The sequence below is a fragment of the Agelaius phoeniceus genome, chromosome Z, assembly GCF_051311805.1.
Source record: "Agelaius phoeniceus isolate bAgePho1 chromosome Z, bAgePho1.hap1, whole genome shotgun sequence".
Classification (NCBI taxonomy): domain Eukaryota; kingdom Metazoa; phylum Chordata; class Aves; order Passeriformes; family Icteridae; genus Agelaius; species Agelaius phoeniceus.
Genome location: NC_135303.1, coordinates 9,408,867 through 9,430,725, shown reverse-complemented (window position 1 = coordinate 9,430,725; position 21,859 = coordinate 9,408,867). Strand labels below are relative to the sequence as shown.

At 44.1% G+C, this 21,859-nt stretch overlaps 1 protein-coding gene across 2 annotated transcripts; it reads right to left on the bottom strand.

Annotated features, from left to right (window-relative positions):
* On the bottom strand, positions 1-15,273 carry PGAP4 (post-GPI attachment to proteins GalNAc transferase 4). 2 transcript variants are annotated; one of them, XM_077171607.1, is made up of 2 exons: positions 15,247-15,273; positions 1-6,135 (listed from the first exon to the last, which is right to left on the bottom strand). In XM_077171607.1, the coding sequence occupies exon 2, from the start codon at positions 6,022-6,024 to the stop codon at positions 4,837-4,839; it is 1,188 nt and encodes a 395-aa protein (XP_077027722.1). In that variant the 5' UTR covers positions 6,025-6,135; positions 15,247-15,273; the 3' UTR covers positions 1-4,836. The 2 variants fall into 2 exon arrangements, with proteins under 2 accessions (XP_077027722.1, XP_077027721.1); XM_077171606.1 differs by lacking the exon at positions 15,247-15,273 and adding an exon at positions 14,304-14,544.
* Positions 15,274-21,859: the final 6,586 nt, after the last annotated feature.

Sequence of the window (21,859 nt, the reverse complement as noted above, 5' to 3'; positions counted from 1 at the left end):
AGATTGCAGAAGGAAGGGTTTACTTTGTTCTGCATTCTGTGCAGCTTAAAGCTGGGCTGCAACAAGCATCATGACCTGGAATGAAAAACAGGCAAGCACACAACACTGCTGTTATCAAAACACAGATCTTTGCACTAATTTAAATAGTGGGTATATTAAACAAGCATACAACTTTAAACTGAGCTGCCTGCAGCAACTTTCCTGGGCTGTGAGAAACAGCTGTAACAGGACATGAAGGTAAATGCTGTAATGACACTGGTCTCTGTGCCTTTCCGTTGACATTTTTTTTTAAATAAAGCAAGAAGGCAAACACCTGGGTTCTATAAAGGGAGACATTTAACTATTTATTACCTGTTTATCTGAGCAGCACATGGTACCCCAAAAAAGCACAATTAGGTGCTTTTAATGCATGTTAATATTTGTATTGTTTGCAAAATACAAACCACAGCAGAAGTCTGAACTGGACGAGCTTGCTGAAAAGACCATTTGTAGATGTGGTTTCTGTCCAGGAACACTGGACACTGAGGCAGAAATTCTAAGATAAAGTAGGCACAGCTGCCCAGAGGCTTAGAAACAGAACAATAAAACGTAACTCATCAACATTTAAAAATCACTGTCATTCCTAGCTACCTAGCCATCAACGTGGCATTCCTAGGTTGCCATGAAGAACAAAGTCATGGGAAGGGACACTGATGTTGACCCTTAGCCTGTAGGTACATGGATAAACTGGCTAATGGGGTGGATTCTCCCAAAGCTGTCAGGACAGATAATCAGTGGAAATGAAGTTACTCCAGAATGGAGATATGCAGTGAAGAAGCACAGACCATGGAGTACCTAATTCTCCATGCATTTTTGGCAAGTTTGTGTTTTACTGAAGATTATTCAGAGCCACATGTTGGGCCCTGCCATCTGCTGAATTCAGATACGATGTCTGTAAAGCTGGTGTGAAAATACACAAAATGAAACTCTGACTTTGGGAGAGAAACTGCCAATGCCTTTGTAACTACAACTGTCTCTCACAGAAAATTACCTTTTTTATTTTGTGAAATATATACCCTCTCTATACAAAAGTAAGCCAAGTTTAAATTTCAGCACTCAGAGCTTGATTTTACCTCAGGTCCCTGTTAAAATGCCTCAATTTTGATTGGAGAAGGGCCTGAGAAACCTGGTCTAATAAGACCTGCTTTGAGTGGGGCTGGATTAAAATTATAGCATCTGTGCCAATGCATGAACATAGGAGTACCTTTCTTTGTCAAATATGGTAAGAAAAGATGGATCAGCCAATCAGGAAAACAAACAGTGGGAAACAGAAAGAAGATACTATTAATAGAGTCTTTATAGAAAGGTTATTTATTTTGTGGAAAGTTTGCTTGTAAATAAATTTGGTTTCAAAAACCCAGAAAACAAAAACCAACCAACCAAAAAAACACCAAAACCAAAAAGAAAAAAAAAAAACCAAAACCAAACAAATTTTAAAAATCCCCAAAAAAACACCCTACCAAACAATTCAGCCTGTATCCAGACAAATTGCTGCTGAAATACCCAATCTGGTGATTCACAGCTCCTCACCACAGGAAGGATGGCTTTTCTCTCTTCAAATGCAGTGCCTTCTTAGTAAAACATTGATACCTACTGGAGTTAGAGAATCCTCTTGGGCTTCTAATCTAGTGGAGACCTGTCAGTTTATGCCCTGTGCCTGCATCATGCTTATGTTGGATACACTTTGGAACTGAATGTAGTTTTTGTTAATAACTCCCCCTCAACTGTCTTGGACAATAAAGCCTTGGGTCCTGCTGTTGGCCTATCAAGAAAGACTCCTCTTGTGCAAGCAGCAGCTTCTGCATTGAAGAAGTCTCCAAACTATTGGGAATGAACCTATACCCAAGCAAATCCATACTGTTTATTTCAAAAATAGCCACTAAGCTTGTTTTAAAGTGAAAGAAAACAAGCTCTTAAGGCCACATTTCAGGGAGCTAATACCATGCTTTGAACTTCTGTAGTCTGAGATGGGGCAGCTCAGCTCCCCTCCCCTCACAGGAAAGAGAGGGAAAAGGCTTTTGGGTGTTTGAATACTGCATTTTTAGCCTGAACTGCAGAACAAAATCCAACAGGAATTAAGAATTCACAGTAGCCTCCCATACTCTGTTCTGAGGGTGATGTGCACTTCTCTGACTTCTAATTTCTAGTAAAACATGCAGCACAGAAAAGAGAAAGAAGACTCAATCTGCTTCTGGGAGATTGGAAGGCAGCCGCAGGAGCCCTTTCCTGGGATGCCCCATTGGTAGGGTGGGCACTGTGCAAGTACCTGAGTAACTCAGAACAGCTTCATGAGGCTCAGCAAAGCAGCACCTCTGTTGTGAAGGTGAGTTGTGCACTTTAGGAAATTGTCCCAGAAGGACATAAAGAATTTCTTAACCTGCTTCTTGCACAAAGGACTGGTTTATGTGAAACTCTCACACTGGCAAGTTCAAGCCCTGGGCCCTCTGCACATTGTTTGGTCTTGCAGTCAAATTCTGTCATCTCTTATGCCATGAAAATTATCTTCTGGCTTAGAAGAGATGCCTCAAATTCGTGTTCTTAATTTCCAGCTATGAGGCTCAATGAAATTATTGACCTCTCCTGGACTTTTGAAACGTCAAATTAAGTACTACTGGACAAACAGGAAAATAACTTTGAGACAAATGGATAAATCATTTCCTCACAACAAAACATTTATTAACTGGATACAGCTTCTTTCTTGCTTGCTTGCTTGCTTTCTTGCTTGCTTGCTTGCTTTCCCCTCTTCCTTTTTCCATTGTCTGTTCCATTTCTTGCTGTGAGATTTTCTTTGCAAGAATGAATATGAATGGAAAGAACAGAACACTGTCCTGGATTTTTACAGTCTAAGGACATAAAAGAGAGAAGAGCAAGCACTGAAACATTCACAGCTGAAGATCCAGAAACCAGTTGTATGTGCAGGCACTTGGTGGAATAAATACACAGTGACACTCAAATCCTGATACCCAAACCCCACTGCAATGAAGCCAGAGGAGAGCTTTGCCCACCTGCCATGCCACTGTGTGACTACCTTGGCATCTCCAGGGCTTCCAGTGGCTGGGAACAAAATGTTGTTTTGCCTGTGCCATTTTCCTGGTGTCCTCTGCCAGGAGGTTTAAAGGCCAGGCCTTTGGAATGGCATGGAACCCACAAGCAGTTTTTACTCACTCTAATTTCCAAAGATTTTCTGAAGGTATCCAGCTGATTACTGGAGAGCAAAGCACTAGTGTCATGCTATTTCTCAGCTAACCTGCACTGTGCCTTTGTGCTGTGTAATAGATGCCCACCGTGCTGACAGAGGGAGGCTTGCCATTTTCTTTGGTTTCATCTCTCAACAGCTTTAGGTATTTCTCACCTACAATCATACTTGTTAAAGCTTAAGGCATAAATCACCTGGGAGAGAGCTGGGACAAGAAAATTCAAAGCAGAGCCCGTTCGTTACGAAAAAGAAAAAACAAAATAACCCCCACTGATTAAATTCAACAAAAAATAATTTCTTGGTTCATTCCAAAGCAAGGAACATGGTTTTTAAAATAGCTCAACCAAATGCCACCTTGAAATGAATTTGATTCAAAGCTAACTAAAGCCAAAGTAGGCTTTTCATCAGACATATCCAATTTTTGCCAGCTTTCTTTCAGTATGAGGTCTCTTGTCATCTGCAAGGTTTTCTATTTAACTGTGCTCACAGCCCTGGTGCAAAGTACCTCTCCCAGATGCCTAACAACCAGGAGACATGGTCACTGTCAGAGTGGCCCCTTGATGTGCTGTGCTATTGTTGCTTGCTCTTGTGAACAGCTGTCTTTGTTTCCCACAGGTATTTTGTTTTCTGCCAGGAGCAGTGAATGAACCACTCCAGCTGAGCTGTGAATTACAGCTCCAGAATGAACAAGGATCCTGCACAACAACAGCATCTGATCGAATCTTTCCTTTGCCTCTCTGCTGAGGGAAAGTCAAGGTAAATTAATGTTGAATGTCTAAGTTCACTCAATGGCTGACAAGACCTCTTTTAATGGGTCCAGTACAATGAGTGATGATCCCGACCAACACAGCAAACATTGTGTACAATGTGCGTTGTGTATCAATGAAAATGTGCCTTTGTGGCCCATCTGTGTGACACCAGTGGCTGTGATTCTGTTTTCCTATCCCTACTTTCAGAGGTGACCTTTAATGAAGCAGAGAGGTTTTGTTGTTAAGAGCCTCTGGTTGAAGCAAAAGAAGTGGGAATGGTGGAGGTGCAGATAGGAAGACAGTAGCTAAAGAGACTTCAAAACTTTGAAGAATCTAGGCAGAATTTGTGGGAAAGTTCCTGCAAACCACTTCTGCTTTTGAAGGGTCTACTCAAAACCACAGCTTTGGAACAGAGACAGGTCAGAGATGAGACCTTAGTAAGGATGGGGAAATAAGGCCTTCCCCTCCTCATTAGCTTAAATTTGAAACATTCACTTTGTCCAACATTTCTGCTGCCCTTAGGTGAGAGGATTTTTGTAACCACTGTCCAGGAAGAGTAGGCAGGAAAGCCATGCTTGTTGGCGTGAGAGTTTTTCTTTGGGAATGGCTAAGGAGAGTGAGCTGGAATCCTCCACTTCCCTCCCAGGTGTTGCATGGTGATGCATTAGTTCCAAGTTCATATTAAACAGGGTCTCTGTGAACAAAAGCTGATTTTTTAAGAAAACTTGTACTTTTAGAGAGAGTTATTTTTGCCCATGAGGAGACAAGCAGCACAGACTCCAAGTCTGCACACTGTCCATGTGCCCCATGGCGAGTGCGCTGGGTGCTGTTGTGTGGCAGGGCAGGAGCAGCTCACAGCAGTTTCGGGTCGCTGTTCATTCGGAGGCTGGAGTACATCCCCACATGCCGCACCAGGTTGGGCTCCACCACGAAGGCATTCTCGCCCTTGCCCCGCAGCAGCGAGTAGAGGGCGGTGTCCTTGGCAAAGCCCCGGCGGCAGCGCAGCCCCCGCAGGTATCCCGAGGCCCGGCGGGCAGAGGCAGCGGGGAAGAGCATGGCGGGCGTGCAGCACTCACTGGCCGGCGCCACGTTGTAGAGCGCGGGGTGCAGGCGGCGCAGCTCCAGCCCGTAGTGCCGCCCCACCAGCTCCGACAGGGCCATGCTGTACAGGGCGAAGAACGCCACCAGGCACCAGCCAGGGCCCGCCCGCCCCGCGGCCCAGCAGTATGCACAGCTCAGCACCGGCCCCAGGAACATGCCCAGGCCCAGCCACTCCAGGATCCTCATGGGCTCAGGGTTGATGTAGCGCTGGAGCCTCTCGGGATGGTACAGCTTGAAGTAGAGAGCATCTCTGAGGTAGGGCTTGGAGAACCGGGCCGAGAAGAGGTGCTGCAAGACAGAAAATATCTCCTCCTCTGGCACAGCATCATCTTCCACAAGAAGGATGTACTCTGGGCTGTACATCAACAGTGACTGCTCCAGGCAGAAGACATAGTCCTGCTTCTCCTTCTCGAACTGGTTCAGGCTGGGGTCAGGATTCTCTCCAGTTCTGTCACGACTGACCGTAGGAAAGAGGCTGCTCAGCAGCCTGACATCCTGATGGCTGCTGGGGTCTGACTCCACATTACAGAGGAGCATGCGGTGGCTCTGGCAACGTGCCCCACATTTCTGGAGGAGGCGGTGGAAGTGGGAGGCCACTTGCAAGACGTAGTGGAAATCATTCTGCCTCTGCACAGTGATAATGGTGATCAGCAGCAAGGGCTGGAAGGCGTCACTGCTGGAGGCCTCAGAGGCGTTTGGCATCTGCATCTTCTCAAAGTAATGGAGAGCATCCTGGCCCTCCTGCTGGTTCTGCTCCAGGAACTCCCGGCTCATGGGGTTCAGGTGCCAGCGCCGCAGGTAGAAGTAAGAGTGCAGGAGCCGGTGGCAGATCAAAGGTGCCAGCACACCAAAAGTCACCACAGTCAGGGTGAGGAGATGGATGAAAGGGCTGGACCAACGGCACCACTTCCCACAGAGCTGCCAGGCTCGGTGGAACATAACTGCTGCAGAAAGAGGGCACTCCTGCACTGCTCATGCCCTCAATCCTTCACTTTCAATGCATCCTTCTCCCTGGACTTCAGGATACCACTGGGTCCACTGCTGCCAAACCTGCACAGGTTGTCCAAGCCCAGAAAGGAAGAAAAAAGGATGGTTAGTGAATAGGAACTGACAGAGAAAACAGAAAACAGGGGACTAGTCTCTGAGTAAGCTAAAATACAAGGCCCTGTGTAATCCCTTATGGTGGAGGCATCACAGCATAGTCCTGGGACATTGAGGACAGATGAGCCAAACTTAATTTCCAGCAAAGAACCCCTAAGGCTTTTTTAGCACATAGGAACTCTGATCTAACCAAGCTCAAAAGGACTTTGTGTGTTTGTTACTGTGCTTCAAACATGTAACAACAGGCAGGGTGGATGCAGGATGTGTGGAAATCCCCTTCTGTTAAAGGTTAGGTACCCCTTTCTGGTGACAGTGACATAATAATGTTTAGATCACAGCCACGAAGCAAAGCCAGAATTCTTGTATCTTAGTCTAGCATATATTGGAGAGAAAAACTTTTACCACTTTGGAGACATAGATGCTTCCCTCCTGCTGCTCACACACTTCCAAATGTGTTTTTTTTCACTCTCCTCCCTGAAATGTGAAGCCATATAACAAAGACACCAATTTACTTCACTAAGGGCCTGTGTATGCTAAGGGTAATGTGTGTGCCTGTTTCTCTCAGATGTCTCCTCCTAACTAGATCCTGTGAGATACATAGGCACAGCAACATGAACATGTTGTAATTGAGCCATTGACTCCTTATCTAAAAGTACACAATTTAGAAGTATATGCCTTCAATTTTAAACTGAAGTAGTCACATAAATATGTAATATTTTTTGTATACACATTCACTTTAAGCAAATATCCACCTTCACCAAAGTTAGATTTTTCCATATCTGCTTCTCTGGCTGCCTTGAAGACCTCACAGCCTGGCTGACAAAAGCTTACCCAAAATCATGGCAGTTAGGTTGTTCAGATGAATTCTCTTTTGTCAGTAATCTCACTTTTAATCTGTTGTCTCATTCTCCCTTTAAGTTCCTATTCCCTCTCCCTAAGAACTGAGGTACTCATGTTCCCCTCACTGAGATGACTGAACGTGTACTGAGTGTTCAGTGCAGAGTTTCTCCAATTTTTACCCTTTTGCCTTCAGCAAGTTCTGATCATCAAATGGTAGTTCAATCAAATGTTATTCTTTGTCCTTTTCTACACTGTCATTTGAAGCAGCCTAAGCAAAGTTGGGTAGATGGAAAAAATCATGGCTTTTCTCCTCTGTCTCAGAAAAATGGATCTTGTATAAGAAGAGACTTGGAGGACATGGAGCAAGGTCTGGCTTTGGGGATACTTCAGAATTGCCTTCTTTACAGAGGTCACAGATTTGCTGGTTTTTACCATTAGGAGAACCTTTTCCTCTTGCCATATGGGAATGTGACAACCATCTATGAAAGGCCTTTTAACAAGATTAATGCAAAATATACAAGAGTTATTCCAAATATTTGTTAGTGAACAGGCAGTTCATGCTGTGAGATCTCAAACCATCCTTACATAGATTGTGGCATCTTTGTGGCACAAACAATCACAAGTGTTTGTGCACTCTTAGGGCTCAAGACAAGATTTAGAGTAATTAAATTCGAGAACAAATTTACATGCTGATGCATGAGAATTTGCAGCTTCTTTCCATATAGCTTTCTTTTCCTGTCTTGTTACACAATCCTGTTGCAAAAATGCTGCATTGAATTGCATCAGTGAACCTTGTAAAGGCCTTAAAGGTGATGGCTGCACTTCAGCTGCTAGATCCAAGTGCTGAGGATTCAGGATGTGAAGACCTGAAATCCATCAGATGCAAAGTTCTGGCATTTAAATGCATTTATTCATCCAGAATCCTGGGCCTTCCAGCTAACCTGTCACAAGCATTAAGAGAACACAAACATGCAGAATCATATTCTACAGCTCATGCTGTCGAGCCTTCTCTTGATACAAGCATCACTGTCTCTGAGCAAGCCTCCAAACTTGAAAGTGAGGGCCACAGGGGGAAAGGAAGATAGTAGGTAGTTTAGTTCTCAGGAAATAAAGCTTAATTTCCATCTTCCAGCTATGCTGAAACTCTGAGCTACAAAACCTATGAGCTGGCAATGAGATCTTGGGATATATATTGAAGTACTAGTAATAATTATTTGAGCGTTTCTTCATTAATAATTCTTGGAACAACCTGATTAAGTGAGTGGAATCTGGCAGGGAGTTTGAAACTAGCTGTTCTGTAAGGTCCCTTCAACCCAAACCATCCTATGATTCTATGATGATAACATTCACCCAAGGAAGACCTCCTTCCCTCACACCATCTTCTACTGAAGAGGGAAAAATGGTTGTGCTGTCCTCCCTAGTGGCCAGTAGAGCTGGGGGGGCTGCAGCCTCATGAGATGAATCAAACAAGTTCTCACTTGACATCCTGCTCTTCTGCAACCCTTGAACTTGTTGTTCATGTCCCAGGTCCCTGCAGCTGGACTCACACTGAGTCCGGAGCCCGACAGTGCTGGCAAAGTGGTGTGGGGACTCCACCTGCTGGTGTCCCAGCTCCCGGCTCAAGGCAGGGTCGGTGAGGTGGCGCAGGTGAGCACCACCCTCTGTGGAGGTACCTCCTTTTCCAGCTTCCCCTGGAAAAGCACGCAGGACTGGAAGCCACCCATGCAGCCATCCAATCACTGTTGTAATTCCAAGCATTATGACTTAACTCTGGCTTCACTTCACCAGTAACAGAATTCGAGATCTTAGAGCTCTTATTCTGCTCTGCAACTCAGGGAGCCTCAAGAAAACGTAATCACACACAGACATGACTGCAACTCTTCACATCTTCCTCTGCTGCCTGAGTTGTTCAAACTCACATGGACAGACACACTGTCTGTTTGTCACTCTGACTGGTAAGGAAAAGTCTGTTTTCACTGGGCAGTGAAATAACCACAGAGGCTAAAAATGGTCAGGAGTGTACTAAAGCAGGTCAAATACTGCAGTTAATGTGAAAAACAAACTGAAAAATCAGAAGAGAGGGAAGAGACTGACCTCCTTCACACCTTCTTCTGTAACCTGGGAACCTGAGAGCTCAAAATATGGATTAATAAATTCTTACTTCTGCAGAGGTGAAGCTTGCTCATATCTGTAGGATTTGAATCCAGAGTTTCTGCTCAGGCTGTTTTCCAGCCATTAGGATGGTTCTGACTTCAGAGGAGACACTCCTTTCAGGAGCTCTTTGTACTGTCATTTTCAATTTTTTTCCCTTTCTAGGGGGAAAAACATCTTGTTTATTTTTCATGCAAGCATGCAAGTGGCATTTCAGACAGAAAAAAAAAAAAAAAAGTTGTCTGAGGAGAAAAGGAAGAATCAGGTTTGGATTTTATAGTGCCTTAAAAACCCCCACTTTATTAAACCTGAATAATAACTACTTTGCAACCATATAAATACTTGCAATGGAGGCCACATTTACACATGTCCTGTGTAGAACTGAGCCATTGCTTAAACACTACTAGAACCTGTGGTGATATAAAGATGTAATTTGGCTTGTTTCTTTTCTTGGATTCTCATGATGAAAATTCCTTCCAGAAACACCTAATTCCAAATCTATATCTTCGTTAGTCCCCTAATTACTTGGCTGAATTAAACTGTTCAGGAAAACTCACCTCTTTGCACACCAAGGAGAGTAGAAAAATAATAATGTATTCTTTGGGGTGCAAAGCACTATCTGCTGTGCTTGTGCTTTAAAAGAGAAAGCTGATTTTCTGTCTGCTCCAAACTCCTCTCCACAGAGAGGTCTTCCTGGAAGAAAGTTTCCTATATGTTTCAAAGCTGCAAATTTTTAGGTTCCTAGATAGAGAAACCATCTGCCTTCTCCTTCCTGCACCATGAGACAGAGACAACTACTCCTGTACAATTACATTATTAAATTACTCTTTTTGGCCTATCTACACTTCTTCTCAGTGTCAGTGGGAAAAGCCATTTCTTTCCTAACATAAAAACAGCTGGATGAAGTCATTTGGTCAAAGCTATAGAGTCATCTCTCTAAAAAGGGATGAAAGAGGGAAACAAAGGCAGGCTCTTGGAAAATGTCATGGAAATGTCATGGGCTGTCACAGCCCCAACTAAGCCATAGCAGTGGTGGGAGTAATGGTGCTCACACAAGTGGTACTTTACACTTTTGATTCTATAGCAGCACCCAAGCTGAAACCTTTGAGTGAAAAGCTTTTCTACACCCCAGCCTAACACCATGCAGAAGAGCTGCCAGCTCAGGACCAGCTCCCCTGCTGATGAACCCTCTCTGGCAGAGACAAGGCCTTTGTGGTGCTGTGACAAACATCCTGCTTGAATCTGAGGAAGTCAATGAAAGCTTCCCAAGGAGCCATAGATATCTCCTGTAACATATGGGCATGCTGACAGGGACCGTACAGATATCCTCAAATTCCAAAACCTGAGGTCCCTGCCATGAGCTGATCCCTATTACTGGGCCAGATGGCTAGCTTTTCTCATCTGCAATTCCTCTTGTTTTTCTGACAGCTTTTTGTAGGTCAGGTGCCAGATAATATTCCTGCAATGTGTCAGGCCTCCCTTGACAACACCAGTGTCCAGCAGAAGCTAAGCATTCACAGATCTGATTGCTGTACTTCCATGCCAAACTGGGAGCTGGGCCCCCTAGAAAATACAAGCATCCCAGCAAGAGCTGCTAAAAAACATTCAGAGGAACCTTAATGGTAAGAGACCAGTAGTTGTTATTTGATTGCATTTTACTGGCAGGTACCAAATATATCTCTCATCTCCTCAAGCACTGCTGAAAGCAATTGTTCTTTTGTTGTTCGTAGATGATGAGTGGCATCTGTCATCTTATCATCAGATAAGCCAGGCAGAGATCAGGGTTGCTGCACTTAAACTCTCAGCTCCCTTAGAACTTTTGTTTCTTATGATCTGTGTACTAAAGATGTAACACTGTCACAGTTAACAGATTAATGACAGCTTGAAGTGTAAGAGAAGCGGCTAGAGAGGGGTAGAGGACTTGGCCATTTGCAAAAATTATGTGGTGCATGAGATAGAAATTGAAGGCACTGCTGTCTGTTTTGATTTTCCATTCTTCAAGGCCTGTCAGTGAATGTACAGACCTTTTCTGTCCAAGGAGATGGAATTTAAGCACTATTGGAACAGTAAAAATGCACAAATATGCAGGGTGTAACTGTGACCAATTAGGTAACACAGGAAACTGCAGAGTTAAAACTTGAATGTAAATTTCATCATAGGCTGGCTTGCTATTCTCATCAGGCTGTGGTTAACTTTTACAGGTTGTTCATAAATCCCTAGAGATCCATGAAGCACAGTTTGAAAGCTACTGCACTAAGAAAGAGGGACATAGCTGTGGCAGGTGAATGACACTTGGCCCATTTTGTTTGAACTGAGAGGATAAGACTATGCCACTAGTGAAAGAGGCTGTGAACTCAATATATATTCACTACAGATTTTTCCCCAACTTCTGTCTTTTTTCTCATGTATATTGATTTTCCTCTGTCACATAAACATGTATAGAGCCCATTTCACCTGGCTGCCTCCCTGCAGGGCAATCCCATGGGAAAGCAATGTTCCCTCTGCTGCTATCCAGCAGTCAGATCAGATGAAGTGGCAGTGGAGAGCAGCCTGAGAAGAGGTCTGCAAGGTAATAGCTAAACACAGAGACTTAAGTCAATGACTTTGGAGAGCAGTATGTGATTTTGGTAGGTGTGACAGGGGGTTGAGGTGCCCCAAGAGAACCAGGGCTTGTGATCACAAGAGTCTGTCTGTCTATAGAGGGACTCATCCACTCAGTTGTCCTGGTGCAGTGGCTTGTAGCAAACCCCCACAAAAATGTCACCTGTCCCTGTCCTCCCTTAATCCTGATTCATCATCTGTTGGACAGCTCCTCATCCATCCCTGGGCAGAGCTCCATTCACTCCAGCTGGTCGCTGGCATAGAGGGTGACCTCTCCTCATCTCCCCCCCCTGCCCTTGCTAAAGATTCTGTATCCTTCCATTCCACCACTGCAGTTTCAGGAGTCACCCCAGCACATTGACATGATGCCAAGGAGCTGCCAGCCCTGCAGGTGTGCCTGTGACTCCAGCTCCCAGGATTCATTCCCCATGCCTTTGCACAGAGGCAGGTAAATTGGACTCTGATGAAGGCAAAGTAGTGACTGGAGTAGCTGGAATTCCTTTGTGTTGCCATTCAGGCACCCTCCTGCTGATCTGTGATCCCTCCCCATGTTCTGGGCCTCTCTTGCTCACCCTGGCTTTAAACTGAAATGCTTGAAGTTCCCATCCCACAGCAGCTTTAAATTAAGGCCCTTACCAACTTGGTAAGTCTGTCACTGGAATTCCCTCTCTGTGTCAGAAGGACCCCAGCAGTCTCAACAAGTTTCTGCAAGTACATCCTATGTATGTTCATGATATTTATATATCCAGCTATAGCTTTAGGTGTAGAAGTAAGTAGCAGAATCTAATCATGGTTTAAATCATTGTTGAAATCAGAAACTAAAACATGGTTCAATTACTGTTTCATTACAGCTTAATTATTAATTATTGTTAAATCATTGTTAAATTATAATTGAATTATTCCTTAATCACCATTTGCAATTTATTTATCGTTAAATATAATTTGATCATCATCTAATCATTAATAACACTTTTTTGTTATTCCCACAATGATGAATTCTCTTAAAAATTCACCTGTGCCAGAAGAGTTGTGGGTGTAAGAATGGAGGGAGAGAAAAGGAAACAGGAAAAGGATGGCTGCTAACACTGCAGATGTTGTAGCTTTACTGTTGTTTATGACTGTGAAGAATAAAGCACAGGAATAAGGAAATAGAATATTTGCGAACAAAGGTCTTTGATGACAAACCTGTAAATTTCCATTTGGGACTGGCCTATGTAACAATCAAAATGCAAAACTGTACAAGACAACAGCCAGAGTACTGTGATTCAAACTCTGTTTGAAAGAAAAATGTTTCATCATATTGATAAAAAGCATTTCTCTTTGAAGAGACTCTGTACTATTGTTAAACTACTGATTTCCCTGTATTCACCACTTGTGCCTGAGGAATATACACCCTCTTCCTCCCCTCCCCCCACAATGCAAGAACCAGTGTTTATCCTGCACAGGAAGGCGTGGTGAATGGTATGCCCTGGTTCTGGGGGATCCTGGTGATCTGCTTGAGCCCCAAGGGGAGAAAATGAGGTAAATGCAGGAGCTGAAAAATAATCTGTGGTACAATTAGTAACGCCCTTGTTGGACAGACAAGAAATCATCAGATTTCACATGTGCAGGAGGGTGTTCCTCCTAGCTTTTGTGCTGGCAAATGCTTGCTGAACCTGATGTGCCCTAATGGTTGTACATAAATTATTTTCTCAGTGACTGCAGGGGAGAAGCCAGCCCAGGAACCTGTAGTGTACATCAGCATCGTTTCACGTTTTGCTGCATCACAGCACAACTGCAGATTTCCTCAGCAGCCTTTGATTCTAAATGTCAGCGACTTCGGCCATTGGGTTTCTTAGGTGCTCCTCGTTCCCTTCGGGAGAGCTGCCAGGTAGCACAAGGTGACCCGTAAAGCACTGGGATTAATGGCAGTTACCTCAGTGGGGATGGTCAAAGAGGAGAGGGCGTTCGTTAGATAAGAAAGGCTGATCCCACCTCCACTCTCTGCCCTCCTTGCAGATACACACGGAGGGCATTTCAGTGTGCCCAGTCCTCAGCTCCCTTGCCCAGATTTCAGACCAGAGAGATTCTGGCCACGCTTCTACCTCGGGCGAGGGCTCTTCCGGGTGGCACCAAGCTCAGGGCAGAAGCTGGCTGGCTTTTCCCCGTTCCCTTGAGAGTTCCACTCACCTCCCCTAAGGGAGGGGCCGTTTCTTGAGGCGCGGCCAGGCTCCGGCCACTTGTCCTCGCTCGTCACCATGTACAGGCATATCCCCGGAGCAAGCACAGAAACATCTCCACGATCCCTAGAGGGTTTCCACCTCCCTGCCGGCTCGGGTGCCGCAGCCACAGCGGCCAAGCCCAGCCCCGATAAGCAGTTGTGGCTGCTCATCAGCCATAACTTCGTGGCCCCCCTTTCCCCGTTCCCCCAGCCGGTTCCTCGGTGCACCGCCCGCCCCCTTATCCCCCGCAGGGGAAGAGGAAGCCTTCCCCCGGGACAGCGCGATCCCAGGGGGCCATTTCCCCGATCCGAGCGGGAGATTTACCCGATCCGCTGGGCAGCCCCGCACGGCCGCTCCCGCCTCCCTCCCTCCCGCAGCTCCGCTCCCGCCGGGGTCCTGCTCTCGGCGTGTGGCTCACTTCTCTTCCGCGAATTTCTCTCCTCCCTCTCGGGCGCTGAGGGTGGGATTAAAGGCATCAAAGACCAAACATGTGACTCCGCCAGCACGGGGATGCTCAAGGAAGGGGAAGGGGAGATGGCCGGAGGGGGTCACCGCACACCGGGGAGGGGACCGGTCCCTGGAAGCAGGTTCAGGAGTAAATCCCGAGTCCCAGGGGGACGCCAGGGGCGGTGGCGGCTGCGCAGCCGGAGGTCCTCATTCCTACTCTGCGATCCCCGAACGCTCCGCAGGGAGCGGCGGGACAGCCGTAGGGGCAGCGCAGCTCCCCGGCCCTCCCCAGCCACGGTGTCACATCTGCTCGGTGTCACCACGGCCGCGTGTCACTTTTAGTGGGTGTCACTTCTGGCGGGTGTCCCCTCTGCCCGATGTCACTTCTGCCAGGTGTCCCGCCAGCTCCCGCGCCTCGGGGGCGCTGCCCTCCCCCGCTGGGACCTGCTGGATGCTCCGGAGCCCTCGCCTCCCTCCCGGGAGGGGAGAGGATCACCGGGGTCCGCAAACTCGAGCAGAAAGTGTCAAGAGTTACCCGCAGGTTCTTTATGTGTGTGTCACCTCTGACAGGTAAAAGCTTTCTCAGCCTGCAGCGAAGTCTTCACAGGTGTATTGGCTGAAGTGGGGAGGCTCAGCAGCTACACAAAGATTTATATCAGCCTGTTCAGGATTCAGACATTTTATCAAACTGCCCCAAGACTGCCTCTGACCGGTTCACTTCCCCTCCTTCCCAGTGCTTTTCACTGTGTTCCACTTCCCTGTTCTTATATACACACACACCCCTCAGCCCTGTGACCATAATACCTAATTAACTGATTACCTGAAAGATGCTTCAGGGAAAGTTCACTGTCTGCCATTGTAGGAACTCCTTGGGTTTGTGCCTGCAGCTCCAGAAAATGCAAGTGCACGTATTTGGGCTAAACTGTTTTCAGGCTCAGACCTCTCATATATTAGAAGGATCTTAGGAAAAGGAAAAAAAAAACCTACGAAGAAAAAAATCCCTTAGGTCCTTTCAGTAAAATACCTTGTTCTGTTGAGCACAGCTAGAAGTTTGCTAGTGTCCAGTCCTGTAATCAGAAGTTTCTAGCATAATATATGTTAATTTTAAGATAGCAATTTCTGTTATTCCCTCTTATAAGCATGATGAACAAAGGAAATCAGCTTTGCATGCCTGTGATCTTTATTCTTCCTCCTGGCAAAGCTGTCCCACAACTAGAGCTTTTTATTGCTGAGACAACATGGAAGAAGATGGGAAAGCCAGAGGAACAGTAATGCCCAAAATAAACAACACATTCAAACACCAGTTGGATTCCATAGTGACTTCCTAGAAACGGGTTAGGCATGCTGGAAAGTCCATCAGCCTACTAAGATGCATGTTACTCTCTCAAAATAATAAATCATAGTTTTTCAGGTGATTTGCTTTCCCAAATCCTTCTGTCTTGGTTTGAAAAGACAGGTGTCTGCTAAGGAAGGCAGAAGCCTCCCCTGAAATGGGAAATGTAAACCCCCTCCCTCTGAATTGTTATAATTTTGAAATTAAGGGGTTCTCAGGCAAAGACATGGGAGCAGGAATAACAGTTCTTTATTAGGGAAGAAATTTTTTTTTTAAATAAAATAAACAATGCAGTAATACAAAACAACACTGAGAGAGTCAGGATGCAACCTGACACCCTGTTGATCAGGGGGTTGGTAGCAATCCAATTGAAATGGCTGCCATCCTCCTGCAGTGGCACACATGGTTCTGCTGAAGCAATGATCCTGTAGAAGGGTGTGATCTTCCTCTGGGAATCCAATGGAAAAGGGCTGCTCCTGTGTGAGTGCAGTGGAAAAGGCTGGCTGTGGTCTTCCAAATCTCTGATTATATCCAGGTAGGAATGCTTGGCTCCTCCCCCTGGGCAGAGCATCTCACAATGGGATGATGTAATTTTATCAGTCATGGAGCGAGACTCAATGGCCATTCACAGAGGATATTTCCCAGAGAGAGGATTGGTTGTGGAAGAGATAAAGAAAACTGCCCAATTAACAGAAGATAACTCTACAGATAGGAATAGAATACACACACCCATTTCCAACCTAAGACACCCTCTTTGCTGACCACCTCTGCCTCTTTTTCTGTTTTTAACAACAGTGATTTATAATCTACCTTCTACTTAAATGCTCTCAAGCCTTCAAAAGTTGATGCACTGAAAGCACAGTAGATCCTGGAACAGAACAGAGAAAAAAGAGAGTACTGGAGGTGGAAAAAGTGGATATGTTCCTAGGAGGTCTGTTACTGTGTTCTTCCCATGATAAGAGTTGCAGAACTTTTAAAAACAAAAAAAAAATTTTTTGACTTCTGTTTCAGTGTTCATGTGGGAGAGTGACTATTGTGCAGCATCAGAAGAAACACCACACTGCACCCAGGATTACATTTTGGATGATGCTTTAGCCAGCAGAATTTATTACAAGGAGCAATCAAAAAAAAAAAAAAAAAAAAAAAGGGCCAGAAGGCCTTTTTTCCTTTTTTTTTAGAAATAAATATTTAGTTCATTATAATTTTTTGTGATTTCTATTCAGTCTTCCCAGCTCCCTCTTTGCTCACTTGCACGCTTTTCAGGGTACACTTTCATCCTTAAACAATTATTTCTTTAAAACAGGTTCTGTTAGACCCAAAAGACTGAGGAGGGAGAAGAGTCTCAAGTGATTTTGGGGTAGTGGCACAGAATGACAGTGGAAGCCTGTCATTCCTGACTACTCATCCATCCTTATCATGGTGCTGTCTCCTGCTGTGCACGAACATAAGTGACACTGATGTAGCTGAAAAATGAACTTTTTCTTCTGATAAGTTATGTCTTAGTTGGGTCACTTTGTCCCTTCAGTTCCCCACACCAAATGGCATTGGAAAGCTGGGAGGGCTTTGGAAAACAGAGATGAACATTTGGTGACTCAACTGTTCCTGCAGTCATGTAACTGCAACCTCAAATGCTCAGAAGAAATAGTTACTTATTAAATTATTCAGCCTGTACAATAACAGGACAGGACTTTAAAACTATGATCAGAAACAATCTTGGGATGAGAATTTAACCAGGTAGCAAAGGTTCACTCCAGCCATCCAGATCCTAGTATTTTCCATTGTGAAAGCATCTTTCCCCTCTGCCATCCACTGTAACAGCTCTGATGGCACTGAGCATTTGTGCCGGGCAATGGGAATAATATTTTCTTTTGCTTTGCCTGAGATCAGGTACAGCTCCTGCTTTTCATAAGCATGAGTGTCAGAGGCAGGACAAGGCAGGCACGTGGTGTTTAGATACTTGCTCAATGTTCAGGCAGGACAGACATTCATGGTCTTGGGGGAGCTGAACTGAGAAGCCTGGTGTCCTCTGAGTTGTGTTATTTGTGTCCTGCACATCCCTGTCAAATTATCTTCACTCCAACTCGTGTTCCCTGTCCCCTCCCGATTCCTTGACTTTCCTCCTACTGCCTCATGCTTTTACCAGAAGGCAAGGGCATGAGGGTATGCACACTTCAGTTGATTTTGAGCTGCTTCTCCTGATTATTCAGCCAACAAATCAAACAAACAGCTTCCTGTTCAGGGTGTCCTCTGGTTCTGCTCAGCAGGATGGACACGCTCAGCTCTGCTCTGCAAGGCACTGCCTGAAGTAGCAGCAAACACATGTTTGGGGCTAACCTCCTTCAGCCAGTTGCAATGAAATTCGAGAAGTGTGTGCAACACTTATTAGGGACAAGGAGGAACCTGTGAAAAGAGAAAAGAAAAAGAAAAAAAAAGACATACAGGAAAAAAAATTTTGTAAAGCTGGTCTCCTTAGGAAAAATCCAAAGCCATTGCATTCCAGCAGGAGGAATGAATAATGTATTTAGCATAACTTGTTGTGCCAGTATGTAAGTAACCTGCAAAGGCTGTACCTCTTCCACAAACACTGAGAAGTTCTGCAGTGACAGCACTATTCCTTTACATACAGATACCAGATGATTGTCTGGCTATTCCTGTACTGTCAGCTGCACAATGGATATGTTCTCCTTGTAGGTATCTGCTGTTCTTCAAAGACTAACTTTGATAATAATGTTTTTCCCCTGCTAATAATTTATAGGGGTAAAAACCCCTATATTTCCTGCTTACATTCTATTTTTGTAAGAAGCAGCAGATATTTCTGATGACCATTTTGAATATAAATACAATATTGAGGATAACCAAATGCATAGAGTGGCAGTGGCTTTCTCTTTGTTTTCTTTCAGACTCAGTATTGATCACTGGGGACAAAGAGTGTTCAAAGTGCTTTGCTGTTTACTGGAGACATAATGAGCTTATATGTCAGGGCCACTGTGTTTAACTTTAGACAGCAATAGTCAGAGGAAACACAGCTCCAGCAGGGATGGATTGATGCTGGCTTGCCTGTCTAGGGTACATTAGTATTCTCTAAAAAGGCTGAAGTATTTTAATCTCATTTTCATCCTGGTCTGTCCATTTGGTTTTGGTTCTTTTCTTCATATATTTCCCAAGTCTTCCCTCTATAAAGTCTTCTGTATACAACTACAACCAGACTTTTCAGGCTCTTACCAGTAGCTAATTCATCTTGCAGATGAATTATTAAATTCTGTTCCTGTAATCTCTTCCACCCAATCTGCACACATCTGAAGATGACAGAAACACACTCACTGTAGTATAGTTCACTTTAGAGACTATTGGGCACCCCTCCCCACCACACACACCCTTTTTCTCTGCTTCTTTAGCTTCTCCAATCAAACCATTAGAAAAGGCTATTCATAGCTAAAAGAACACCTCTGTGAGCCAGCACAGAAATGTGTTTAATGATGATGGAACTGCAGAAATACTGCAAGCCTGGTGACACTCAGAGAACTAGATGTACCTTGGCCAGTTTAGTGGCATATGCTCTGGTGATTCAACCTCCTTCCTGTCTTACTCCAACGTTCTGACTCTTGCAGACCACAGAGTTTTTCTAAGAAAGGGACAAACCTTTTAATTTAGACATAGAGTCTAGTAGCTCTTCAAAATATCTGTTAAAATACATTGGCTCTCAGTTTCTTGCTCTGTCCTGCAACATAGAAGAACGGCCTGGAACACTGTACTTTTTGCTAAAAAAAGAGAATGAGGTGAAAAGGCAAACCAGAAGATTTCTAAACTGAGAGTCAGGAGGAATTATCCCCCAGGGACTGCTGTAAAACTTTTACTTTCCCTTGCAAAATGGAGTAAAGTTATTTTGTATGGTCCCTGAGTTCTTTGCACTAACAAATTCTGCATCTGTGTGAGAAGCACAGAGTGTTAGCAATTTCTCTGCTTTCTCTAACTGCAAATTTTAGGTGAGCACTTCTGGAACTAAAGGTCAGATGCTGGCACGAGAGAAAGGGCTTGTCTAGGAAAGTCTGAGTACCACTTGTACAAGGTTTTAACTGCAGAAAGACTCTCAGGAAAATTGTATCAAATTATAACTATTTTAAAACTGCTTCAAATCTCTAAGGGCCTGCCGTATTTAAAATTTGAGAGATTTTAATTCCATTTAGCTGAACAGTGTTTTGTTAACCTTTTTTCATTCCACCTAATAATGGATGTAACATGGAGACTCAAGTACTTAACTCTTAGTTAATATTTCTAATTCATTCTGGTAAATTTTTTGTTAGCAAGATTTAAGGTTAGACTTAAGCAAGATATAAGTCTGTGACTAGTCCATGATCTAGAAGTAAAACCTGCTATAAAACAATGGCTACATTGGCAAAAGGTGGAGGGTTAGACTAGATATTCTACAACTGATTTTGTGAATTCTGTGATTTTCACTGCTGAGTAATTAATATTTTCAAACACAGCTTGTTTTCTTTCTCTGGTCTCTAAATGCACCAGTAAAAAGCTTACCAGTACTCTGAAGAGCCTGTCTTTAAAATTCAAATGCACCTACTGCAATTAAATAAGTATGGATAGTGCCCATAAGCTCCTTTTCAGGAAACTCTTCATACCACTATTTCCAGGACCATTTGCACACAGGAATCCTCTATACAGACAGCAAATTAAGGTGGTGTGGTGCCAGAAAAGAAAAAAAATGAAAGAGAGTGAGTGAGGGAAAGAGAAGAAGACAGTAAAGCCTGTGTTCCATTTCCTGGGCTTTTCATTTCTCCTGATCACTATGGCAGCTGGGCAGTGAGGCAGCAAGGCAATCGCTAATAATTCCTGCTGAGCCTTCCCAGCCTGAGTTTCTCACTGACTAGAATATTTCATTCTGTCTTTTTTAGATTCCCTGCCAGGATGTTCTGGGTATCAGCAGAAAGAGCTCCTTCAATTCACAAAAATATTCTCCATTTAGCATCAAGTATTTCTCTACAGGAGGAAGACAACTCGGGAAGGAACATGACAAAACAAAAGTAAGTGAGAATTTTTGTGCAGCATATATAAGCAACTGAAACATTTCTATCCAAGTCCCTTCTGGTCAGGTGACAATGGAATTTCTTTCCTACACCTGGGCAAAATATGATCAGTGTCTCCCTTCCCAGATGTAAGCCGTAAGTATCCTACTATGCTACTTCGGTAAGAGTAACTATCCAATTCTAATAATAATAGTAATAGAAAAAAAAAAAAAAAAAAGTAGTGCAATTTCTTTCAATGGAAAAGCAAGAACTCAGTTCAACTGCAGTGGCTACAGCTTTATGTGCCTTCATTTTCTTTAGTCAGCTTGTCTGTCAAGAGAATTATAATATCCTAAATAACATCAACAGCAATTGTTGGCTAGATCAAGGATGCTGTGAAGTGATACATTTCTGTGTGATCTGATGTACACTGCACTGGGTGGATATCATTAGGTAAAGTACCTGATCTTATCAAATACAGTCCCACTGTTGGCCCTAACAAATGTGTACCTAGCACAGCACCCTGCAGCACCACCCTTCATTCCATTTCATGTCTACAGCAACAACATAGCTTACTTCACAATACCTGAGAGGAAAACCAAAAATTATCCTATTTTCAGAGCACAACCTTAGCTAAAATGATGTGCTTTATCCTTACCTTACAATGAGGTAAGGATAAAATCATGTCAAGAGGAGGGGACACCAGAACAAACCTCAAGGACAAAATTTTGAGCAAGGACAAAGGTCAGCTTTTAAAATTAATCTTCTTGTTGCTTATCACACTTTGGTAACATGAAAGTGCCTCTTGCACAAATCAGTCATTAAGAAAGGGGTGTCTTTTAAGGCACTGGTGTTTTCTATTTTTGCTTCAAAGCACCAATGATCAAAATAGCAGAACAAGATAGAATCACCCTGTCTGTAGCCAGTGTACAAGGAAATTAAGGGGGTTAGGAAGTAGACTAATCTTCATCCTATTTATTTATCTATTATAATTGTTTTTAGGAAGAGAGCTACATTTGCTTTGAAGTCAAAGACCTGTACAGACATATGACAGGTCTGGTACTTTTATTTGGAAGTATGTTCCA

Coding starts and splice junctions, on each gene's coding strand:
- PGAP4 (XM_077171607.1), bottom strand. CDS start 6,024: ATGTTCCACCGAGCCTGGCAGCTCTGTGGGAAGTGGTGCCGTTGGTCC.